We start from the raw sequence: 24,239 nt of genomic DNA, 5'->3' as shown, positions 1-24,239 counted from the left end.
TGTGTCTCTCTCTGTCAAATAAATAAATAAAATCTTTTTAAAAAAAATAAAAAAAAGTCAGAATCAAAAATATTTTTTCCTTAATCTAATGGTCGATTGCATGGCTCATTTAATTACCAAGTCTCATCTACTCTTGGTAGAGCTTTTTCCTGGCCTACCCACAGCACAACCATTTCTCCTCATAGCAGGTGTGATGCTCTGTGTCTGCCTGTGCTCTGTCAGGGTACTCAAAAGTGTGTGCCTCAGGAGAAAGGCAGATTTCCAGTATAGCTTTAGATGAGCCTGCAAGACAAAAATAAAAGAGCTAATCGTAAAGGAGATAATGATATATTTGACATATAAAATTTAAAGCTTACATTTATCAAAATACACCTTCAAAGAAAATGGATAAAGATGTTTACAGCACATATAACTGATCAAGGATTAGTTTCCAGAATATATATCTATATCTAAATTAATGCAAATCTGTATGAAAAAGACAATTCAGTGAGAAAATTGAGCAGAAATTAAGAAAATCAAGAAAAACCAAAGACCAAAGGCTGATTTTTTTGAGAACATCTCTAGCTAGACTGATCAGGAAGAGGAGAATACATTAACGTCTAATGCCAGAAATGATAGATATGCTGTCAGTAGAGTCTACTGATATTTAAAGGTAAAAGAATATTATGAAAAACTTTATGCCAATAACTTCTACAGCACAGATGAAAGAGACAGTTTCTTGAATGATACAAACTGAAAACTCTCAAGAAAAAAATGGGAGTCTCTGAATAGCGCTATCAAGTAAATTGAGATTGGAGTTTAAAGCATTCTAGTGAAGAAAACTCCAGGCCCACACAGCTTCACTGATGAATTCTACCAAATATTTAAGAAAGAAATACTTAGAGTAGTTCTACAGAAACTCTTCCAAAAAATTTAAAGAGTATGTCCCAACTCATTCTGCAAGGCCACTACAAGAAAATAAATGGACCTCATGAATCTAGATGTAAAAAATTTGAATAAAATTTTAGTTGACTGAGTCCAACAATATATTAAAAGGACAATACATCATTACCAGGTAGGGTTTATCTGAGTAATGCAGGGTAGGTTTAACATTCAAAGGTTAAATGGAATTTCCATATTAATAATCTAAAAAAAGAAAAACCATCTATATCTTAGCAGATTCAGAAAAAGCATTTGACAGTATCCAACATCCATTTTTTTTTTTTTAAGATTTTTATTTATTTATTTGAGAGAGAGCTGGGAGAAGGGTAAAGGAAGAGGAAGAAGCAGGCTCCCCGCTGAGCAGGGAGCCCGATATGGGGCTTGATCCCAGGACCCTGGGACCCCCATGATCATGACCCGAGCTGAAGGCAGATGCTTAACCGACTGAGCCACCCAGGTGCCCCTCCAGCATCCATTCTTGCTTGATAAAACAACAGCAGCAAACTAGGACTAGAAGGACAGTTCCTCAACCTGACTAAGGGCATCTATGAAAAACCTCCAGTTAGCCTCATAACGACGAAACCATTGCTTTGCCCCCTAAGATCAGGAACGAGACAAGGATGTTCATGCTGTCTACTTCTAGTCAACATGTTACTGGAGGTTCTGGCCGGTGTGGTTAGGCCAGATAGTGAATAATAAAATGCATTCCAATTGGAAAGGAAGAAGTAGAACTGTCTTTATTTACAGACTACATAGAATTTTGTCTTCAGTCAGTCGGGTGTTGGAGCAGAATAAAGTCCTGCAAAGGACTGAAAATCGACCTGAAGATGTCTTCCACTCAAATAAGGAGTAAACCAAGAGTGGGGAGAAGTAGAAGACCATAGAAGGATAGAAGGAACGACCCTCAGGCTGGTCAGCACGACAGCTGTGTGGCAGGCCTAGAGGACCCTCTAGGTCAGAGCATAAGGGGCAGCCCAGGAGACCGAGAAGCTTGCAGACCAGAGGGCATTCAGGCCGGAACAGTTGAGGTTTTAGTGAAGACAAAGAGAGGAGGTTACAGAGGTGAATACCTGCAGGAGAGGCAGCCATCTGCATAAACCAGCCAGGGTACAGGGGTGAGGCCCACTGAAGTGCCGCATACATTGAGCAGTGTGGTGGGAATGTAAGAAAAAAGAATCAATTTCATGTTTCAGGAATTTTTTCTAAAAGGGCCCAGGGAGTGAGGCAGTGCCTACCTGGAGAAGGAAATGGGCCAAAGAGAAGGATATTCTTGGTCTGGCATATTGACTTATTTATAAAAGCTTCTCACTTATGTTCAGATTATAGAGCCAATTTTGTACACAAGTGTGTGAAAAGAGAATAGCTGACAGAAGGTTGGATGTGGAAGTTAGATGATAGGCAGCCTGGACTTTTATCTTTCTTTTTTTTTTTTTTTAAGATTTTATTATGTGAGAGACAGCATGAGTGGGGTGGAGGGGCAGCGGGAGAGGGACAAGCAGACTCCCTGCTGAGCGGGGAGCCCAACATGGGGCTCGATCCCAGGACCCCGAGATCATGACCTGAGCTGAAGTCAGATGCTTAACCAACCGACTGAGCCACCCAGGTGCCCCTGGGCTTCTTTCTTACTTTCTTCTTGTTTCTTTTCTTTCTTAAAAAAAAAAAACCTTGAGCTAGGTTTGTAGGTGTTGTGTTTTAACTCTTTTGGTAATGATTCAGAAGAAACTACGAACAACCTGGTTGATAAAAAATGGACACGATAAACTGTTTTGCCTGAGTGAAGCACGGAGAATAGAAAGGTGTCTCAACTTAGGAGTGCCGGTGGTTTGGTGAAGCAGAGGTTCTGTCTGGTGAGGTTAGAAAACCTGATGCTTAGTGTGGGCAGAAGACTTACTTTGGGGACTGTTTTGCAGGGAGAAGTCTTAATGTCTCTCTGGCACCGCCAGGCAGAGGGAAACAGATTGAGACGCCGACACAGGACATGGCAGTATCAGAGAACAGTTAAATAAGGAGAGGGTTAAGTCCTGTCAGGTGTGGGTGTCTCCAGCACACGCAGTTTGGATGGTACAGAAGTCAGTCACTGGAAGTGCCGGGGCTATAGAAGAGAGTGGGAAATAGATACCCGCTCTACCCATGATCTACCCACGGTCAGAGGATAAGTAGCAGACTTTGAGTCGGGATGCGTGGTCAGCTGTGCTCTGGAAAGGTGTCTGTTGGTCATTGTTCCTACATTCATCTTCAGTTGGTTCAGGCAGGTGATGTGCTGTGGGACAGCAAGTACCAGCAGTCTGTGCTGCATAGACCCAGCCTGTGTAGACGTTTGTTGACTAGCTGCCTTTTTTTCAACAGGCGTGGTGTCTGTCTGTTTTGAGGGAGACAGTGATGGTTACATCAACTTGGTGGCCTACCCTTATGTGGAAAGTGAGACTGTGGAGCAGGATGACACACCAGAGCGGGAGCAACCTCGGCGCAAACACTCCCGCCGGAGCCTGCACCGATCAGGCAGTGGCAGTGACCACAAGGAGGAGAAAGCCAGCCTGTCCCTTGAAACCTCTGAGAGGTAAGGGGGTGGTGAGCAGGGCTGAAGGTGCACGTCTGGTCCTAGCAGCACAAACACTCGAGGCATCTCTAGAGTCCTGACATACCCTGGGGAAGTAGGGCTCAAGGTTGTGGGAAGATGGCTGGTGTTCGTTGGCTGCCCACCTGGGCGTGTCACATTACCCCAGTGATGCCACCTTCTGAGGATGGATGGAGCTGGTCAAGAGAGAGTGAAGGTCTCTCAGCCCTTTGGAAGCAAGGACTCTCCGTGGGTGCTCTGTGTACTACAGCTTTGTTATGTCTCACACATGAGGTTGAAATGCCTTGGGCCACAGTGAGGTTGCATCTGCTTTCTGACCTGTAGGATTGCCTAAAGGCAGTGAGAGACTGGACTAGTGTTCTTTAAGGGTTCTGGAAGAGGTTCTTTGACCTCTCTGAGACTCTGAGATCAGCTCTTAACCCTTTCCCTGCACCTAAAATTTAGTTTATTACAGTGGAAATGATTTTTCTTATAGATTAGGAAAATAGTTTACAAAGAGTTATGTTTCTTGATATTTTATGCAAAAAATGTGAACTCTCCTAGGATGGCTGTCATCAAAAGGACAGGCAATAAAAGTGTTGATGAAGATGTAGAGAAATTGGAACCCTCTTAAATTGCTGATGGGAATGTAAAATAGTGCAGCCACCTTGGAAAACAGTTATTTGGCAGTTCCTTAGAAAGCTAAACCCATCAATTCCACTCCTGGGAATAGCAGCCCATACCAAGAGAATTGAAAAAATACATTCAGACACAAAACTTGCAAAGAAATGTTCATAGTAACATTATTCCTAACAGCCAAACAATGAAAGTAACCCAAGTGTCCGTCAGCTGATGAATGGATGAATAAAGGCTGAATATTATTCAGTGATAAAAAGGAATGGCACACTCATACGAGCCACAGTGGGAATGAACCTTGAAAACCTTTGCTAAGTGAAAGAAGTCAGTCACAAAAAACCACATATAATGTGATTCCATTTATAGAAAATGTTCAGAATAGACAAACGCATGAGACAGTAAGCAGGTTATTGGGTGCCAGGGACTGGGGGGAGAGGAGGATAGGAAGTGACTGCTAATGGTGATTGTTTTGGAGGTGATAAAATGTCCTAAAAATTAGATAGTGGTGATATTTTATAACCTTGTAAATATATATTTTTAAAAAACCCACTGAATTATTAAAAAAAAAGAAATTAAAAGTAATGTGAGCTTCCTGGAACAAAGTGAAATAAAAATTGTATGATTAAATTACTTTATATTTAATTTCGGGGCACCTAGCTGGCTTAGTCGGTGGAGTACATGACTCTTGATCTCAGGATTGTTGAGTTCGAGCCCCACGTTGGTATAGAGATTACTTAAGAAAAAAAAATTCTTTTTAAGTATATTATTTCACTCAAAAATAAGTTTCAGTGAATAAGATCTGTGACTCAAAAGTTGGATTTGGGACTTTTCTTAGATGTGGCAGCACACAGCTTATCTCTAATGTCAGATCAGTTCAGCAACACGTGCTGCTCACCCTGGCTGCTGAAGCTGTGAGCCGAGGGCCTTCCAGCGCTCCTCGCTCCCATCGATGGAAGAGGATGCACATCGAGGAGCACAGAACCCCATGAGACTCTGCCTGAGTGTGTGATGTGTCCTCTCCCGTGTCCTCAGTCAGGGGCCCTCTCTAGCCAGATCTGCATCCCTGATGCAAGGAGAGAAATACCCATTTTGTAGTAAGGAGGGTCTCCAGGTATTAAGTGTTCTTGTGGAAAATAGACTCCAGTCTGTGGAAGCACTTCTTCAGGGCTTCCTTGTCATTCCCCAAGGGGCTTCCTCTTCATTGATGAAGGTGGGACCTAAGCTTAGTGACAAGGAATGTTCCCCAAGTCCTCCAGCCCATAGCCGGCATTAATGCCTTTCTCTCAAGAGCTCTTTAGAGTGGGCTTTCTTTTGGTCTCCAAAGGTATAGAAGTTGCTCCATGAATCATCTGATGAAAAGCCAGTGTACGTAGAATAACATCAAAGTCTGCCTGTGTCCGAGTTCAGGGCTCTGCTTTGAAAGTGACAGCTCTGTCTGCAGGCCCCGACCTCTGTTTGGCCTATTCGCAGAGGCTCTGAGTTACCTCCCGGAGTGGAGCTTGCTTCTTCACCAGGACCAGAGCTGTAACACCAGGGGTGATGCCAAGGGGCACGGGTTCCCCAAGCAGGCACAGAGAACTTATCTGGGCTTACTTGGCAGATTAGTAAACCTTGTTGTTTCTTTTCTTTTCTTTTTTAAGATTTTATTTATTTGTCAGAGAGAGAGAGAGGGAGAGAAAGAGAGCACAAGCAGGGGGAGTGGCAGGCAAAGGCAGAGGGAGAAGCAGGGAGTCCGTGGAGCAGGGAGCCCGATGCGGGACTCGACCCCAGGCCCCTGGGATCATGACCCGAGCCGAAGGCAGACGCTTCACCAACTGAGCCCCCGAGCCGTCCCAACCTTGTTGTTTCTTAAAGGGGATCACAAAAAAGGCGTCCATGAATAGCCTCAGCCATGCCGTCCCCAGAAGAACATGAGAGTTCCGTCACGCCGAGAGGCACCAGCGGCCGCTCTGCTTCCGGTCAGAGGGACTGGGAAGGTCTGCCTGGGTCTCTCAGCCGCTTCGCCCAGCCTGCCCGCCACTCTGTGCGGGAGCGCCCGCATTTCCAGTGCACGCTAGGCCTGGTGGTTAGCTCGGCTCTGCGTGACTTCGCGCGCCCACCGAGGCAGGAGGGGACGGTGGCATCTGTCCGGAGCTGCCGCGCCCGCCTCTGCTCTGAGCTGCTCACTCGCTCTGCCGCTTCCCAGGCACCCGCTGCGCAGGCCCACGGACAGCGTCCGCAGATGCTTTCTTTCAGTCGTATTAAAAATTCGGTTGTAGATGTGGACACAAACAGGATAGTTACTCATGTTCTTGACAGTGGCATCCCATGCTCCATCCTCTATTTATTAAGTGTAAAACTCTACATTCATCAATTTTTGTATTTTTTAAAAGTGTAAAGTACACCTGTCAATTTATCATTTTCGCCTTTTCTCGGTGTATAGTTGAGTTGTATTAAACACACGCACGCTGTCGTGCGGCCCTCACTACTGCCCATTACCAGAGCTGCTTTTCATCTCCAGCAGCAGCCCCATCCCTGTTGGATAACTCTCCATTCCCCTCCCCCCCAGGCCCGGGCAACCACGTTCTCTTTTCTGTTTCTGTGAATGTGCAGTTACCTCAGACGACTGGAACCCTACAGCATTTCTCCTTTTGTGTCTGGCTTATTGCACTTAGCAAGATGTTTTCAGCGCTCATCCAGGTTGTAGCCTGTGGCAGAATTCCCTCCCTTTTTACTGCCGAACGCTACTCCACTGTAGGGTATGGCACATTGTGTTTTTCCGTTCATGCTCTCATGGGCACTTGGGTTGTTTCCACCTCTTGTTTATTGTAATGCTGCTGTGAACAGAGTGTCAGGTTTCTGTTTGAGTTCCTGTTTTCAGGTCTTTTGGGTACAGACCTAGGAGTGGAATGGCTGGATCATTGGATAATTCCACGTTTAGCGTTTTGAGGAACCAGCAGACTTTCACGGTGGCTGCACCATTTTGCATTCCCTCCAGCAGTGTGCGGGGGTTCCAGTCTCTCCACATCCTCTACAACACTTGTTCCAGTTGATTTTTATAATAGCCTTCCTAATGCATCTGGAGTGGTGTCTTCATCACATAATTTGATGCCAAGAATTATTTTTGAGACAGTTTTCAGAGACACAAGTATAACTACTACTTATTACTCACTTTTATGCGCTCATGCGTCCGGAGCCCCTGTGCCACCTGTCAGCAGGGCCCATGGGTGGCAGATGAGACCTGATTGAGGCCTCCTTCACCTTGTGCACCGAGACCCCAGAGGGTGACTTGTCTGAGCCCCTCAGCAGTGTGTCCTGTTCTTCCTTCTTAGCCCCCAGGAGGCAAAGAGTCCAAAGGTGGAGCTCCACAGCCACTCAGACGTCCCTTTCCAGATGCTGGACGGCAACAGCGGTCTGAGTTCTGAGAAGATCAGCCATAATCCCTGGAGTCTGCGCTGTCACAAGCAGCAGCTGAGCCGCATGCGCTCTGAGTCCAAGGACCGAAAGCTCTACAGTATCCTTGTTACTACACCTTCAGCAGTGCCCCCTGCTGGGACCGTGGGTTGGTCCTGTGTCAGGACACCTAGCACCATGGCCGAGGCCCTCTCTGTCCAGGAGCCCCTCCTGTTCTCATCTCCCTTTTTCATAGGCTCCTTGTCCTTCCTTGTTTTATGGACACGTTTTTTTTCTGCCTTTCGGGACTGGTAAGCCTGAAGCTTAAACTTGGCAGTTCAGAAGGGTGCTGTCTGGTAGAACCTTCTGGGACAGTGGAGGTATGTGTATCTGTGTTTAGTATGGTAGCCACTGGCCACACCGAGTAACTGAAACGTGCTTGATGTGACTGAGTTACAGAATTTTACATTTATTTAAATTTAAATTGCCACATGTTCCTAGTGGTTACTGTATTTATCAGTGCATGTCTAGAATCAAGGATCTGGGTGTGTGTGTGTGCGTGTGCACACATATATTTTTCCCCTCCCAAAAGGTAATTATTACAAAGTGATATGTGGGGTTTTTTTGTCTAAGATAAACACCATACCTAAACAATGTATAATAGTCTTTAAGATGGTAAAAGTAAAAAAAAGTATTATAAAATGGGAATTCTGATGATTGTTTAGTGTTTGAAGCAGTAGACTGTGAATAACTAATACTGGGAAACTGAGGGGAAATGTGCTGAGCCCTCTCTGTTTACTCAGTTTTCAGAACAGTCTCTTGAGGGGGAAAGTGTTGACGAAGCCCATTTATAGATGAGGAGATGGGAGTACAGGGGGGTTAGGTGCTGTGCCCACGCCCGTGAGTGGCCACAGCAGAATTCAAGAGCCCATGTTCTCCGGCCCTGTGAGGTGTTTCTGCAGCCCTTTTTAAGTTTTATTGCCACTTGTTTATAGGTTATAGCAGGTGATGAAATTGATTAAAGGCCAATTTAATCGTTTTCTGTAAGTTATTTTTTAAAGAATTAGGCGATGCTAATATGTGCATCGTCAAGTGATGCCAAGTATCTTACCGTCCAAGATCATGTGATTGCTTCCTCGTCCCCCAGTACGAAATTGAGGTCCAGGCTGTGGGCCCTGGTGACTTTTGACAGATGTGACAAGCCTATATACCTTTATCCAGGATGGTTGCAGACAGTAGATGTAAATGAGGACATGGATATAAATGCCATCCAGCCAGCCAGGACCGTAGAGGCATTTTAAGCAGAAGGTTCTAGAAATACCAAAGGATAAGTTTAAATATGTAGTCACTGGTTTGAAGGTTAGTCAGAAAAAGGCAGGATAGAAATTTTAAATCCACCTTTTTCTAAGACTCCCATTCAGGAATGTTAAACTGGATTTCTCATGTTGGTAGCAGTGCCGCAAAGGGTCTTCCTTCTCTTAGGCCTCGGTGGGGTACGGCTGGAGGAGGGCCTCGGTTTACTGATGGTGCCAGGCATGTATGCACATCTGCCAGATCTTCTTTAGTTTGTGTATGCCTACAGGACAGAATAAAACAGAAAAAAATAAAAATGATGGCATCAGCAGATTTGGTATATATATATATATCACGGAAAATTTTTCAGCCATAAAAAGGAATGAAATTTTGTCACATGCTACATACAAATTGGATAAAACTTGAAAACATTTTGCTAAGTGAAACAGCCAGCCACAAAAGGACACAATACGAAGTGTCTAGAATAGTCCTATTCATAGAGACAGAAACTAGAAAGGTAGTTACTGGGGGTGGGGGCGTGAGGAAGAATGGGAGATAGTGTGAGGTGGGTACAGTTTCTAGTTTTTGTTTGGGACGATGAAAAAGTTCCGGAGATGGACGGTGATGTGCACAGTAATGTGAATGTACTAATGCCACTGAACTGCACAGTTAAACACAGTGAAAATGGTCCATTTTATGTATATTTTGCTACAATAAAAAATTTTTGAAAAGAATGAGTAAGCCAGTGGTGTGACATCTACATTTGAGAGTTTGTGAGGTGAATACAGATCACATTAGAAGAGAATGCCCCCTTTTGTAGAAAAACTTGGTCGTGGTTTCCTGGCTGGGGCTGACGGTGAGTGTGGCTGTTATTCTCCTTGACCACGGCCCAGAGTTCCTCTTGCTTGAGAACGTGGTGCACCACTTCAAGTACCCCTGTGTGCTGGACCTGAAGATGGGCACCCGGCAGCACGGGGATGACGCATCCGCGGAGAAGGCGGCCCGGCAGATGAGGAAGTGCGAGCAGAGTACGTCAGCTACGCTGGGTGTCAGGGTCTGTGGCATGCAGGTGAGTTGCCCCTGGCCAGAGCCTCACTGCTGCTGCCCGCGTGTTTTGGGTGGCCCATGTACCTGCCTGCTCCCCTTGCCAGGTGTCCTCCGGGCCCACAGTGGTCCAGAATCCCCTCCGAGAGGGTGAGTCCCCCACAGGGTGCCGAGTGCGTCCTTATAGGTATGTTCCCTGAGCCCTCTAGGCCTTACCTGGTGACCTTAGTCTGGACTCCAGATCCAGAACCTCTGTGAGAGCCTGTTGCCTTGACACTGGGACGAGTCAAGCTGGTCAGGAGTACTTTCCAGACAATGGCTGCCCAGGGCACTCGAAGGTCATCAGACCTCCCTGGTGCTCACCCGCTCTGTCTCCTGGGCTTTCAGGTGTACCAGCTGGACACAGGGCATTACCTCTGCAGGAACAAGTACTATGGCCGCGGGCTCTCCATTGAAGGCTTCCGCAACGCCCTCTATCAGTACCTGCACAACGGCCTGGACCTGAGGCGTGACCTTTTTGAGCCCATCCTGAGCAAACTGCGGGGCCTGAAAGCTGTGCTGGAGCGGCAGGCCTCCTATCGCTTCTACTCCAGCTCCCTGCTTGTCATCTACGACGGCAGGGAGTGCCGGGCAGAGTCCTTCCTGGACCGCCGGGCCGAGATGCGTCTCAAGCACCTGGATACGGGGCTCCCTGAGGGGGCGCCACCCTGTGGCCCCAGCACCAGCCCCAGTAGCACCAGCCCTGAGGCCGGCCCCTCCTCTCCACCCAAGGTGGATGTCCGCATGATCGACTTTGCACACAGCACGTTCAAGGGCTTCCGGGATGACCCCACCGTGCATGACGGGCCGGACCGAGGCTATGTGTTCGGCCTAGAGAACCTCATCAGCATCATGGAACAGATGCGGGACGAGAACCAGTAGGCCCGGCCCTGGGCCCCCAGAACCCCTTTCTCTCCACCCGCAGGCAGGGACCATTGCTCTGACTGAACTCGCCGTGAGGACACACAGACTTGCTTTTAAAGGGTTATATTTCTCTTTGGTGTAAACTAAAAGAAATGTTTTTAGCTGTAGCCTGGAATCCATATATATAAAGTGAAGGAGGGCACAACACACATCCTCTCAGCCAGGCTCCTTTAGCTCTACGGCTCTGACTGCTGTGTCCAGGCTGACTTAGAAAGGAAGAGGTGCCCCTGGTGGATGGGCTTGGCAGCAGGGACAGGGTACCCTTGGACATTGGTTTCTCTTGCCTAGGTCTTTGGCGTCTGTGGCCGCAGGGCCCTGCTGGTCTTAGGGTGAAGCTGTGGGCTGGTACAGGGCCCCTCTGTGCTCACTCATCCCTTGTCCCTCACCAGTAGAGGATTGGGTGCCCATCTGTTGGGGGACTTCCTAGTCTGGTGGCATGGGTATCAACCAGCTCTTTAACACATGCCCCTGGGTAGCACAGGGCCAATTGCACATCGCTGGACCCGTCCTTCTCGGTTTTGACTTGGCATGAGGCTAGATTCATGAAGCTGGGCTGAAGCCAGCTTATGGCAGAGGGCAGGCCCTGGGATCCCCAGGCACTCTTTGGCACTTGAACCTGCTCCTCTTCCTGCCTGCACACCCCAGCCAGCCTTTCTTACTGAGATCCCTTGCCTGAGGAGGCCACCCCTTCTTGCCCCATTGAAGGGGGTCCCTGCTCTATTTGCCGAGGAGAGTCGGTGTCCCAGCAGGCCTCAGGGCGTCTGGTGGCTCTGGCCTAGACAGTATTTGCAGTTCTTGTGCTGTGGGTGGGAGTCTTCTTCCTCTAGCTTGGGCAGCTGTGCTGCCTCTGGATGGGCTGCCCTTCCCAGGGCTCAAGGGCTGTGGTCCGCTCAGGGTGTCACCTTTCTCCAGGCTAAGCTCAAGGCAGCAACCCATTGTGAGGAGCTCCAGTCTTGTGAGGGAGAGCTTGAAGCTTGTCTGTTCATAGAGACATTGTTTGGGCCTTGGGTGCAGGTGCCCAGATTCTGCTAATGAGTTTCGTCTTATCAGTCCTGGGATCCATCAGTCTGTCCATTTGTCCATCTCCCAGCCAGCCCTTGTCTCTTGGGATCTTTTTCCTGGGCTGTAGCCTTGTTCATTAGTAAATACTGATTTCTGTCCTGCCATTTCTGAGGTGAGCTTTTGCCCCAGTGCCTGTTGTCAGCAGGTGCGACCTTTTTACAAAGAATTGGTAGCAAATGAATTGTAGGAGGTGTTTCCCGGATGGCCCAGCACCTTCTCTGTGGGCCTGGCAGTGTGTAGTACCACGTGGACAGTGGTACAGTGAAGGCCCAAGGGGTGATCTTTCTGGTGGTTTTTAATAATTTTTGCCGCCAGCCCTTAATGGCACAGAGACCTGCCACCTCGAACATGTGGCCAGGAGGTGACACTGCACTCACCTAGCCATTGCCAAGGTTAGTGCCCTCCCCTCTGAGCCTAGGGCCACTGTCATTGTCACTTTGGGCATGTCCTTGTTTGGGCATTAAAGGTAAGCCTGCCAGCCTGTCGAGGCCTTGGAAGTGGTGGACTACTTTCCGATTCCTTAGAGATGCAGCTTCACACATTTTAAATGGGCTCCTTGATGGATCCCGTCTCTCTCTCAGCCCTCTGATCCTGGTGCCAGTAGTGGGCAGGTTCCCATTCCTTGGGGCTGGGAGGGACAACTTGCCTGTTTCTGGTCAGTAACGACCATCTTTCCTGTACCATTCTGTGGCTTCAGGGGGGTAGTAGCTCATTCGTTTGGACTGGCATTTCCTGGCAGGGCAGAGGCGAAGACCAAGAGTCAGGGGCCACTTGGGACCCCCTTTAGTTGAACCTCTCCAGCCTGGGGATGTGCTGTGCCTCCTGAGTTCCTGTATTTTGGGAGCACATGCTGCCCCGTTGTGCTCTTCATAGAGAGACTATACCCACTATCTTCAGCGTTTTCCTGGCACTAAAAAGAGCAGAAGGGCCTGGGATTTGCTGCTACTCCCATCAGGGCAGGATCCCTCTTTTCAGCACTTTTGACACTTGGAGACCCAGCTCTGTTACCTGGTGGGTGGTGGGCATGTGTACACACACACTCTCTGCCTCTACTCCTTCTGCCTGCTCCTTGTCAGAGAGCTCTGTCCCTGCCAGGCCCTGCCTTCCCAAACCCCAACTTGGGACCAAAGTGCAACGCGGGATCACGGGTTGGGGTGCTCAAGTGACCCCCCTCTCTAGTGCTTCCCTGGGCCAAGTAGACACCAGCCCCCCCGGGGGGGGGGGGTGGGACCGGCGGTGCTTAATGAGGAAGGGGACCAGTGTAGCAACTTGCCAGGGACCCCACCCCTCCCTCACACTGGGGCCTGTGCAGTGGGTGTGGGGGTTTCCCCAGGGGCCAAAGGCCTGGGCTAGTTCTTTAGCCGCTGCTCACTCGCGCACATCTGTCCACGTGCACGCCCCCTAGATGCAGATTGCTTGGAACTTTAACGCTGTTCAATTTGGTTTTGTTTTTGCCGATTAAAAAAAAGTTTTAATGAGGAAAAAAATTGGAGCACCCTGGGAAGGACCTGGTTCCTTTGCTTCTCGGGGAACTGTGAGGCCTCGCCTCTAGGAATCGCTCTCTGCTCTGCTTTCCCGGAAGCCGCCCAAACCTGCCCACGCCGCCCGAGGCCTGCGCCCCCTTCCACTCTCGGCTTCGGCCGCGGCTGGGCCAGCTGCATCTCCTCGGGACCTTGCGTGCCGGGGAGGGGTGCTCGGGCCTTGCGCCGGGTCGCCCCTTTCTGTACACCTAGCGCTGCCCGCCCCGCTTGTGTCTGAGGTCGTGTATGTCAAAATAAAGCCGCTAGAAACTGAGGTGTGTCCGCGTCTTTGCTGTCCCGCGGCTTCGAGGACAGGCCCAGCCCGACCGCCGCTCGCGTCCCTCCGCCGCGCCCCCGAGCCGCCGTCCCGGGGCGGGGCCGGAAGCGCCCGTGCGGCGGCGGACCTGGCACCCGTCGGGAAGGAAGCCTCGCCCTTGGCGCCAGTTCCGCCTTTGGATCCGCCAATGGTTAGTTGACCCGCGGGGCCCGGGGCCCGGTCCCCATGGCAGCCGGGCGCGCTCGGGCTCTTATTGGCTACGTCTGCCGGAACGCCGCGCCTCAGCGCTCCGACGTCGGCGTCCGTGCCACGTCAACGGCAGCCGATTGGCCGGCTCGGGCTCACGTCACCGCCCGCCTAGGTCCGGCCTGAGTTCGGGGCTAGCCGCCCTCGTCTGGCGTCGCGTCCTGCTGGGTGCAGCCCCGGGCCGGCGTCACGGCGGACTGCGCGGCCAAGGCAGAGCCGGAGTGGGTCAGTCTGGCAGGCGAAGGGCGCGGGGCCGGGCACGGCGGCGGGAGTGCGCGGCAGGGCTCGGCCGGGCGGGCCGGGCCGCGGAGCCCGGGACTCACTCTCCGGCCGCCCGCAGGCGCGATGAAGGCACTGATCTTGGTGGGGGGCTATGGGACGCGTCTGCGGCCGCTGACGCTGAGCATCCCGAAGCCACTGGTGGATTTCTGCAATAAGCCCATCTTGCTGCACCAAGTGGAGGCGCTGGCCGCGGTAAGACCCGGGGTCGGTGTCGCGGTGGGACCTGGCAGGACGAGGGACGGCTAGCACTTGGGGGTCGCGGACGCCCGTACCTTCCGGCTGAGCCCTTCTATCGGCCGGCGCTGTTTTGTACAACAGGCGGGCGTGGACCACGTGATTCTGGCCGTGAGCTACATGTCTCAGGTGCTGGAGAAGGAAATGAAGGCGCAGGAGCAGAGGGTGAGGCTCGGACTTTTGATCTTTTTCTTCGCTCCCCGCGCAACCACCCACCCTGGTGGGAGGCACCTGACAGGCGGCTTCTCCCTTACAGCTGGGAATTCGAATCTCCATGTCCCATGAAGAAGAGCCTCTGGGGACAGGTCAGTAAAAGTCCCTTGCGGGGAGGGTTTAGGGCCTGGGAAGGGGTAAGACCCAGCCTGGATGGGGTCTGCTGAGCCTGGATCCAGGGGCTCAGTTGTCCGCCTACCCCCCCACCCCCCCGGGGAAGATGGTGACCTGTCCTTCTCTCCTAGCTGGGCCCCTGGCACTTGCCCGTGATCTGCTCTCTGAGACTGCGGACCCTTTCTTCGTCCTCAACAGTGATGTGATCTGCGATTTCCCTTTCCAAGCCATGGTGCAGTTCCACCGGCACCACGGCCAGGAGGGCTCCATCCTGGTAAGGGACCAGATCTTTCTTCTCTGACACGCCTGTCCCCCATGCCCAGCCTCTCCCGCTGCCCAGCCTTTAACCATCCCCTTGTGTTGTGGGTGCAAAGCTGTACCGTATGTATCTTTAAGCATTGGGGCACAGCCCGAGATTTAGGACAGTATGCATTATCGAGGCTCAGACACACCTGGACTGGGCCTGAGGTTCCCCCTGCACTCAGGTGACCAAAGTGGAGGAGCCCTCTAAGTATGGCGTGGTGGTATGTGAGGCTGACACAGGCCGCGTTCATCGCTTCGTGGAGAAGCCACAGGTGTTTGTGTCCAACAAGATCAACGCAGGAATGTATATCCTGAGCCCTGCAGTGCTGCGGCGCATCCAGGTGTGTGGAAGCCAGCTGCGGGGTGGGCTGGGGTAGGGCAGGCCCCTGCCACCACGACCCTGCTCACAAGCTGCCCACTCCCACAGCTGCAGCCTACATCCATTGAGAAGGAGATCTTCCCTGTCATGGCCAAGGAGGGGCAGCTATATGCCATGGAGCTGCAGGGTGAGGCAGGGAGGCCACAGGGTAGGGGTGTGGTGTGGCTGGGCTGAGCCCCCTGATGCATTTCCTCCCAACAGGCTTCTGGATGGACATAGGGCAGCCCAAGGATTTCCTCACCGGCATGTGCCTCTTCCTACAGTCCCTGCGACAGAAGCAGCCTGAGCAACTATGCTCAGGCCCTGGCATTGTGGGCAACGTGCTGGTGGTGAGGCCCCCGCCCGGCCCATCGTAAATGCCCCTTCTCGGGCTTGGGAGATGAATGCCTCACTGGATCTTCCCCACTGTCCTTAGGACCCAAGTGCCCGCATCGGCCAGAACTGTAGCATCGGCCCCAACGTGAGCCTGGGTCCTGGTGTGGTGGTGGAGGATGGCGTGTGCATCCGGCGGTGCACAGTGCTGCGAGATGCTCACATCCGATCCCACTCCTGGCTCGAGTCCTGCATTGTGGGCTGGCGCTGCCGCGTGGGCCAGTGGGTAAGTCTAGGGGCTGGGCCGAACGGGGAGAGGGGCAGGGAGCGCGCCTGCCTTGCTGACCAGGCCTGCCCCCCTCCCCCGAGGTGCGCATGGAGAACGTGACGGTCCTGGGGGAAGACGTCATCGTTAACGACGAGCTCTACCTCAATGGCGCCAGCGTGCTGCCCCACAAGTCTATCGGCGAGTCGGTGCCGGAGCCTCGTATCATCATGTGAGGGGATACCATGGGGCCGGCCGAGTCCCCACTTCCCCACTGGCAGGGGGAGCCCTGGTGTGACACATCAGAAGGCCCTGGACTCGCCGTTTCTCTGGGAGGACTAGACGAGGCTGAAGCGGTTGGACGCCTGCCCTCTCCCATGGACATAATCTGGCAGGCTCCTTGCTGGGCATACCCCACAAAGCCCACTCCCTCAAGAAGGGCCGGGCCAGGGCTGTATGGAATAATAATTTAATGCTCACTGTGGCCCTGACTGGAAGTCAAGCTCAGGCACAATCAGGACACAGCTGGGCTCCCGCCAGTGAGGTTACACTCAGGCAAGAAGGTTGGACGTGGTGGTGGTGGCGGTGGCGGCGGCGGCGGGGGGGTCATGGGGAACAGGGCAAGGGGAAGCTCATAAATAGGGCCCAGCCTGGGTCTGAGTTCAGGGCTGGAGGCTGCTGCCGTGCGGGCTAGGCGGCTGAGGAAGTGGTGGTACTTGCGCTGGCCGCCTTGTCCCAGTCCTCTACAGACACGATGGTGGCTTTGCAGAAGAAGCAGTCCTTGTTGTTCATCAGGTGCTGGTTGATACAGGCTCTAGAACAGGGGAGGGGAGGGGAGGAGGGGGAGGAGGAGGGCCTGTGTATCCCTGTCGCTTTCCCAGCCCCCTGCGCCCATGGGGCCTACTTACTTGCAGGACTTATGGCCACAGGGCTGGAACACAGCAGAAATGGGGTGAGCATAGCAGATGGGGCAGAGGTCCTCCTCGCTGGTGGGCTGCAGGGAGCAGAGCGCAGGGTGAGCAGGGCCGGACGCCCAGACAAGGAGACGAGCCTACGTAGCGTGCACAGTTGGGCCAGCGTGTATGTGGGCGGTGCACAGCCGGATGCCGCGGCGCCCACTCACCAGGGAGGCAGCAGCTGCCTGGGCAGAGGCAGCGGTCAGGTGTGCCAGCATCTGTTCCACCTGGGCCAGCTCCTCCGCGCTGATGTAATCTGTGTCTGCGGGCGGTAGCAGGTGTCAGACCCAACGTGGCCCTCGAACCCAGTGCCTCTTAAGTACCGCAACTTGGGGTTTTGCTCTTCTTGAGACTCCTGAGCTAGTCCAGCCCCAAACCCCTGACCCACCCCCAGTCCACTCACAGCTCTGCAGGGAGAAGCGCTTCCGGTCAGGGGCAGGCAGGGCAGTGCCAGGGGCAGGGGGCTCTGGCTGCCCCAGGAGATAACATATAGAGCTGAGCTGGAAGCAGGGATCAGCAAGGAGCACGGACGTGGCTCGCTCTCTCCTAGGTGGGAGAGGGGAACAAGCGTAGTCAGAAAGCAGTACCTGCTGGAGGGACCGGGGTGGTGGGACAATCCAGCTCACCTCTTGTTTTCACCCACTGCCCCCACCCCATGCCCCTCATCCTAGATCCCAGTAAGAACTCATACAGCCTGGGTGCCAGTTTAAGGGGGTGACCAGCAGATAGTGAAAGTCTGCCTACCCCTAATAAACACTAACTCTCCAAAGAAAACAAATAAAGAACATCACTAGCAGCTTAAAGGAGTGCCTCCCAGGTTTCCTCTCCTACTGTTCTGGGGGAGATGGGCACGGGCAAAGCCACTGGCCAAGCACAGGCTGGGGCATTGGGGGCGGGCTCGCGCCCCCTCTGGCGGCCACGCGGGGAACCTCGGACGCGGGGAGGAGAGGGGCTACCCCGCCCCCTCCAACAGGAACCAATGGGAGGCTGCGGCCCCGCCCTCCTCCGGGAGAGTATTTAGAAGCTGACCAGGGAAGCCCTCGGAGAGCTGGGGAAGCCAGAGGAGGGAGTGCGGAGTGCAAGCCGGCCCCAAATCCCGCCCCGGAGCCGGGGGAGCAGGGGCGGTGGGCGTGCGGGGCTGAGCCCACAGCCAGCAGAAGTGGGTGAGTCCCGGCGCGGCGTGTCCGGCACAGAGCTGCCCGGTCTCAGCCCCCGGCAGGCGCCACCATGGTCTGGCTGGTGCTGCTGGGCGCACTGCTGTGCCTGTCGCGCGTCGGGGTGGGCGGCCTGGGCGCGGAGGGCTTCGTGCCCTCCGGTCCCCGTGACTGCCCCTACAGATGTGTGTGCGCTGCCGACCTGCTGAGTTGCGCGGGCCTGGGGCTGCAGGACGTGCCGGCCGCGCTGCCCGCCGCCACCACAGACCTCGACCTGAGCCACAACGCGCTCCAGCGCCTGCGGCCAGGCTGGCTGACGCCCCTCTCCCGCCTGCGCGCCCTGCGCCTGGGCCACAACGAGCTGGACGCGCTAGGTCGCGGAGTGTTCACCAACGCCAGCGGCCTGCGGCTGCTCGACCTATCGTCTAACGCGCTGCGGGCGCTGGGACGCCACGACCTCGAAGGGCTGGGGGCGCTCGAGAGGCTGCTGCTGTTCAATAACCGACTGGCGCACTTGGACGAGCTCGCCTTCTGGGGCCTGGGCGCACTCAGCCGGCTCTACCTGGGCTGCAACCAGCTCTCCTCCTTCTCCTTTGACCACCTCCACGGCCTGGGCGCCACCCACCTCCGTACTCTGGACCTCTCCTCCAACCGCCTGGGCCGCATCCCCGTGGCTGCCCTGGCTGCCCTGCCGGCCTTTCTCAAGAACGGCCTTTACTTGCACAACAACCCCCTGGCCTGCGACTGCCGCCTCTACCACCTGCTGCAGCGCTGGCTCCAGCGGGGCCTCAGTGCCGTCAGTGACTTCGCCCCACAGTACATGTGCCTGGCCTTCAGGGTGCCCACGTCCCGCGTGCGCTTCTTTGAGCACAGCCGCGTCTTCGAGAACTGCTCGGCCGCCCTGGCCGGGGGCCTGGAACGGCCCGAAGAGCAGCTGCACGTGCAGATGGGTCGGCCCCTGACGCTGCGCTGCAACACCAGCGCCCCGGCTGTGCGCGTCGCCTGGGTGTCCCCGAAGCAGGAGCTGCTGGTGGCCCCGGGGTCCCGAGACGGCAGCATTGCGGTGCTGGCCGACGGCAGCCTGGCCATCAGCAACGTGCAGCCGCGGCACGAGGGGCTCTTCGTGTGCCTGGCCGCCGGGCCGCGCCTGCATCACAACCAGACGCACGAGTACAACGTGAGCGTGCACTCCCCGCGCCCGGAGCCCGAGGCTTTCAACACGGGCTTCACCACCCTGCTGGGCTGCGCCGTGGGCCTGCTGCTCGTGCTGCTCTACGTGTTCGCGCCGCCCTGCCCGGGCTGCCGCCGCTGCTACCGCCGCGCCTGCACCTGCCGCCGGCTCTGCTGGCCCCGCGGGCCCGGCCCCCTCCAGGAGCCGAGCGCGCGGCCGTCGGGGCTCGGCGCCACCCCGCCCGACGTGCCCAGCCGCAAGGCCAGTGTGCACAAGCATGTGGTCTTTCTGGAGCCGGGCCGGAGGGGCCTCAACGGGCGCGTGCAGCTGGCGGTCGCCGAGGACTTTGATCTCTACAATCCCGTGGGCCTGCGGCTCCACGCTGGCTCTGAGTCGGCTAGCTCCACGGGCTCCGAGGCTCTGGTGATGACCTAGGCTGCCCTGGGCTCAGAGCCAGGCCACCAACCGCCCGCTGCTTTGCCCCGCTCCCCGCTGCCGCCCGGGCAAGAGCTGCCAGATGCTGGTGGCGGCGCTGGGCTTGGTCCTCCAGCCTCCTGTGTGGCCTCGACCTCAACTACAGCAGCCCCACTCGCTGATGGAAGGGCTGGGCTCCCCGCTCTCTCTCCTGCTCTGCTCTCACACAGGGCTCAAAGGCCGGAGGTCCCCGCAGGACCTGCTGGTGCCCAAGTGTCCCCCGAGGCCTGGAACTGGGGCCATCCGGAAGGGCCCGTGCGTTAGAGCCCGAGGCACCCCCTTAGGGGCCGAGGCAGCTATCAAGCAGTAGTGGCGAAGAACTGAAGCATAACCATCTTCCCCTTCCCAGTGGGGCAGGAAGAGAGTGGGCGCCCAGGGGAAGAGGAGGAGAGTGCCAAAGGAAGACCTAGGCCCCCACCCAGGGTGGAAGGAGGAAACCCGCACCAACATCTAACCTCCTTCAAGCTTCACAACTCCGTGCAGTCTGGTGGGCAGGCAGAAAGGCAAGAGACCCCTCCCCGCCACCCCTCAGGGGGCCTGGCCCGAGCCCCAGCAGGAGCAGCCTCGACGTCTCTGGCCAGCGGCATCCACAGGCCACTCTGAGGGCAGGGCCTCTTCAGTGGGCTCACAAGACAGTAAGGGCCACCAGGGCCTGTCCCCCAGCTTTTCAGCAGTAAAAAGCCTGCTGAGCATGGCCAAGATGGGAGGGCTGAGCCAGAACTCACTGTCCCTCGAGGGTAGAAGCCTCTTAAGGGCTGGCACTGGTCTCGGCCTAATGGCTGAGGCCGTGCCCTGGTCTTATACGCATCTTACCACCCACCGCAGGGAGGCAGGGAAGAGGGGTCTGAGAACCCTCCTGTGTGGGTGCTGAGCTGGGGGCTCCTACGAGCATCCTGGATCCAGTTGTCCTGGAGTTCCTTAATAAAGGTGGTACGTGCTCATTACCGGACCCTTCGTGAACACAAGCAGCGGTGCGTGTCCTCAGCCCCTGAGCCCAGCAGTGCCGTCCCGTACATGCAGGATAGCACCCCAGCCCTGCCTGAGGCATAACCACAAGCCAGTGCGCTCTCCGATTCTTCTACTCAGAGCTGCTGCTGCTGCCACGTAGTTAGGCAGTTTGTACCTCACGGCCTTCCCCCCTGCCTCAAAAACCTGATACCGAGGTTCACTGCAGAGGCAAAGAGACAGCGGCAGGAGGCCCTGGCCGGCCCACTCCCACCAGCCACGCCAGCTCCCGTGGGCCCACGGGCCTCACACTCACCCCGAGGCCGGGCCATGCGCCAGGAGCCGCACCAGGATGCCCGTCACGGCCACCAGAATGGGGTAGTGGTCCACGCTCTCCAGGCCTGGGTGGGGGAGGAGGGAGGGCAAGAGCTGCTGCGTGCTCCTACTGCAGGGGGTCGAGGCCTGCCTGGCTAGCGCCAGCGCCCCTCCCCAGCATCCTCCCCACAGAAGGGCGAGCTAAGGCTGCGGGGGCCCAGGCCGGCTGTCCCGACGCAGCACGGACAATCAGGCATCCCTGCTCCCAGTGGAGGAAGCGAGCCCCGGGATATGTTGGGTGTGGGGCGCTGGGTCCTCACCAGGCAGCCGCAGGGTGACCACGCGGTCAAACAGGTTCCTCTCAGCCGTCACCCGGTTCAGCACCTGGTTGAGGAGCTGTGAGGGCAGGAGCCCGTTGGTGGGTGTCGAGGGCGGGCTCGCCACTGGGGCCTTCCCGGGGGCCCCCCTCTCCCTGCCCAGATGGACACACCTGCGCGAGACGCCGCAGCAGCATCTCAGACGTAGGCCGGGCCCAGTCAAGGAATATGTCGGGCACCAGCGTGATGGTCATCTCCAGGACCCGCAGCAAGCTGACCGAGAGGTCGAAGCAGGTGGCGCACACCTTGAGCTGCCGGCTGTCCACAAAGTTCCGCTCTAGGCGCTCGGCAGCCTGTTGGATCTGAGCCACCGGCGGGGGGGCAGGCAGCGCTCAGTGGCCTGGTGGCGCCGCACATCGCGCCGGGCCCACTGCAACGCCGCAGCCCGCCCGACCCACCGACCCGCCGTGACGCACCTCCTGGATCATGCCAATGAACTCCGAGAAGGCCCAGTTGAGCTGGTTGAGGACGCTGTTGAGGAAGCTGGGCGCCACGTCGGGCCCCTCCCGCAGCAGCTCCGCCATGTGCTGCTGAAGCAGGGTGGAGGGGCAGGGCTCTGTGGGGGCGCGAGGAGGCGGCGTCACTGGGGACTCCATTCTGGGGCTCCTGCCTGCCCTGTCTACCTCCGTCCTCACTTGTTGGGCCATTGGTGTACGGACAGAAAGACGGCTCCCTGAGAATGCTCAGGTCATGAAGGTGGGAGGACAGGGTACAGCCCTATCTGGGGGTTAGAGCTAAATCTGTCCCTCCATCTGCTGGGCAAGCCACGGGCTGAAGTCCTTTCCAGCCCCACACCATCCCTTAAGCCTAGAGCTGCCCCCCAGCCTGTCCCCAGCGAGTTCTCAGCCACACGGCTTTCAGGGAGGGCTAGACCCAGACAGGGTGACCCAGACCTCTCCTCACTCGTATCCAGGTCAGCGTCCCTAAGACCTACTTGTCTGAGCCCTGCAGTCCTCTCCTCTCCTCTGCTGCCCTTGGCCTGGCCTTGGCATATGGCCGAGGTGGTGGGTGCCAAGTCTGGGCTGACAGGGAGCAGTAACCAGAGCCCTTAGCCGCAGCTGAGCTGGACACCCGCCCCCCACCTCCGCCCATGCAAATCAATAGTTCCTACAGCAGCAGGACAAGTATCTGGTCCCACTGCCGTTCTTCATCTGCAGCTCAGTTCCACCTGCAGGCATGACCAAAACAATTGGCAAGGACTTGATGTGTGACTTTGCACAAGGCAATCAGCCTCTGGGGACCCCTTCACGCAAAAACCCTGCCCACGAGAGCAGAAACACACCACGCGGCCCAAGGAAAGCCACCCTGTGGGGTGAGCGCAGTGTGTGGCAGGCAGACTGCAAGCTGGCCCACCCCAGGCCCGGCCTAGGTGAAGGTCCTTGGGTTCACAGGGCTCTGCTGGACCATGGCCCCCAAAGACAGAGCGAAGCCTCTGCTCCCAACCAAATGCCTCTTCCTCTTGGAAGCCCCATGGGCACCGCCTAGTCTGTGCCCCTGCCTTGACTCAAGTACCCAAGGTCTGGCACCAGCAGATGGCAATGAAGGGGGAGAAGGACATGGTGCTGGGACCAGGCTGGAGGTCAGGGAGCTGGTTCAGGGTCCTCACTCTGTGTCAGCTGCAGGCAGCCTAGGAAGATACTGCCCTTTTTCCCTATGACCCAGCAGAGCATTCGGGCCCAAAGGGCACACGTGGGACTGGGGAGCCAGGGGGAGTAGGCCCAGTGTCCCTGGACAGAGAGGAAGCCGGGAGATGGAAGCCCCAGGGGGCAGAGTTGGGGCCCAGCAGGAGTGCAGGACAGAGGCTGGGAGAAGGGAGAAGAATCCTAGAGGACCCAAGAGCAGCCACTCACTCTGGAGACTGGGCAAGTTGGCATCCTCGGGTTTGGTTTTCAGCAGGTGCGGCAGCCGTGTGTAGCGGTACCCGAACCCACAGCCCTGCGAGGGGGGTCCGTGGGGGGTCAGCTGGGGTTAGGGCAGCTCTCCCCTCCAGCCTGCCACAGCCACCTCCCCTCCAGCCGGGCTTACCCTCCACAGCCGCACCAGGATCCAGTTGGTCTGGGCCCAGGGCCGCTGCTCATAGGGAGCCAGGAGGCTCCTCACCATGGCGACACGCCTGCGAGGGCAAGGGGTGGTGGGCAGGGGCTGAGGCTGGGCACCGTGTGGGGCAGAGCGCGTGCCTCCCGCTCTGGCCCTCACTCACTGCTCCTCGGGGATCCGCTCCACGGCCCGCAGGGAGTGGGGGTAGCACACGTAGCTGGCCAGGGCTTGCATCAGCGAGTCACGGATGTCTGTCGGGACAGGCCGTGCCTCAGCAGGTACCTGGCACGAGCCCCAGCCCCGCGTCTCACGCCCCCCGGACGGCATTCTGAGCAGACAAGAGCCGGCCGGAGACGCCATCCCATCCCCATGCCCCAAGCCCTCTGGAGGGGTCCTCACCAGTGCCCACGATGCGTGTGTCTGCGAAGTGTTTGGCAAGGATGGCGGCCAGGCGGGTCAGGGTCTCTTCGTAGCCTGCAGGATGGGGCAGGGGGAATGCTTGGCCGGGAGCGGCGGCTCTAGGGGCAGGCCCATCCCCCTGGCAGGGTGAGCGGGCTCGGGCGGAGGACTCCAGAGTGGACTCCCAGAGCCAGTCTGGGCCGGAGCTGTCATCCAGGGGCTTCGGGCATGATATTCACTGACTGACAGGCCATTGCACAGACTCACTGGGGGGGGGGGGGGGGGGGACGGTCCTGCAAGACTGGGCTCAAGCCCATCTCAGCACACACCTGATGGCTCAGCAGTCAAAGCCCCTTGGGCACCCACAGCTCCGCCTCTGAGCACAAAGGCTGCACCTAGGCCTGGGGTGGGGCAGGGGACA

General features: G+C 56.0%; 4 protein-coding genes across 7 annotated transcripts in view; 3 read left to right on the top strand and 1 right to left on the bottom strand.

Moving 5' to 3' along the window:
• Positions 1-13,633, top strand: part of IP6K1 (inositol hexakisphosphate kinase 1) — a 55,518-nt gene extending 41,885 nt beyond the window's left edge. The window contains exons 3-6 of one of the 2 annotated variants that reach the window (XM_032411305.1): positions 3,268-3,478; positions 7,423-7,604; positions 9,670-9,845; positions 10,208-13,633. In XM_032411305.1, the coding sequence (XP_032267196.1) occupies positions 3,268-3,478; positions 7,423-7,604; positions 9,670-9,845; positions 10,208-10,741 (1,103 nt within the window). In that variant the 3' untranslated portion in view covers positions 10,742-13,633. The remainder of the gene's footprint in view (positions 1-3,267; positions 3,479-7,422; positions 7,605-9,669; positions 9,846-10,207) is intronic. The other variant, XM_032411306.1, reaches the window with a different exon arrangement.
• A 359-nt stretch (positions 13,634-13,992) lies between these two features.
• On the top strand, positions 13,993-16,560 carry GMPPB (GDP-mannose pyrophosphorylase B). The gene is made up of 10 exons (XM_032411303.1): positions 13,993-14,113; positions 14,229-14,362; positions 14,489-14,569; positions 14,661-14,709; positions 14,863-15,005; positions 15,217-15,375; positions 15,462-15,540; positions 15,615-15,742; positions 15,829-16,011; positions 16,095-16,560. Exons 2-10 carry the CDS (start codon positions 14,234-14,236, stop codon positions 16,224-16,226), a joined length of 1,083 nt encoding a protein of 360 aa, XP_032267194.1. The 5' UTR covers positions 13,993-14,113; positions 14,229-14,233; the 3' UTR covers positions 16,227-16,560.
• Positions 16,561-16,584: 24 nt separating this feature from the next.
• The window catches only part of RNF123 (ring finger protein 123), a 28,584-nt gene continuing 20,929 nt past the window's right edge, over positions 16,585-24,239 (bottom strand). For all 3 annotated transcript variants that reach the window (XM_032411300.1, XM_032411298.1, XM_032411299.1), the window contains exons 28-39: positions 23,819-23,893; positions 23,583-23,670; positions 23,408-23,495; positions 23,233-23,317; positions 21,799-21,938; positions 21,496-21,684; positions 21,326-21,401; positions 21,007-21,091; positions 17,350-17,492; positions 17,114-17,208; positions 16,899-16,984; positions 16,585-16,804 (exon numbers count right to left, since the gene is read on the bottom strand). In XM_032411300.1, the coding sequence (XP_032267191.1) occupies positions 16,681-16,804; positions 16,899-16,984; positions 17,114-17,208; positions 17,350-17,492; positions 21,007-21,091; positions 21,326-21,401; positions 21,496-21,684; positions 21,799-21,938; positions 23,233-23,317; positions 23,408-23,495; positions 23,583-23,670; positions 23,819-23,893 (1,274 nt within the window). In that variant the 3' untranslated portion in view covers positions 16,585-16,680. The remainder of the gene's footprint in view (positions 16,805-16,898; positions 16,985-17,113; positions 17,209-17,349; positions 17,493-21,006; positions 21,092-21,325; positions 21,402-21,495; positions 21,685-21,798; positions 21,939-23,232; positions 23,318-23,407; positions 23,496-23,582; positions 23,671-23,818; positions 23,894-24,239) is intronic.
• On the top strand, positions 17,487-20,985 carry AMIGO3 (adhesion molecule with Ig like domain 3). Its single transcript, XM_032411302.1, has one exon. It carries the CDS (start codon positions 18,174-18,176, stop codon positions 19,704-19,706), a length of 1,533 nt encoding a protein of 510 aa, XP_032267193.1. The 5' UTR covers positions 17,487-18,173; the 3' UTR covers positions 19,707-20,985.

The sequence above is a fragment of the Phoca vitulina genome, unplaced genomic scaffold (assembly GCF_004348235.1).
Source record: "Phoca vitulina isolate PV1807 unplaced genomic scaffold, GSC_HSeal_1.0 scaffold13, whole genome shotgun sequence".
Taxonomy (NCBI): Eukaryota; Metazoa; Chordata; class Mammalia; order Carnivora; family Phocidae; genus Phoca; species Phoca vitulina.
The sequence above is the reverse complement of the archived record's forward strand: the minus strand, read 5'-3'. Positions and strand labels throughout refer to the sequence as shown.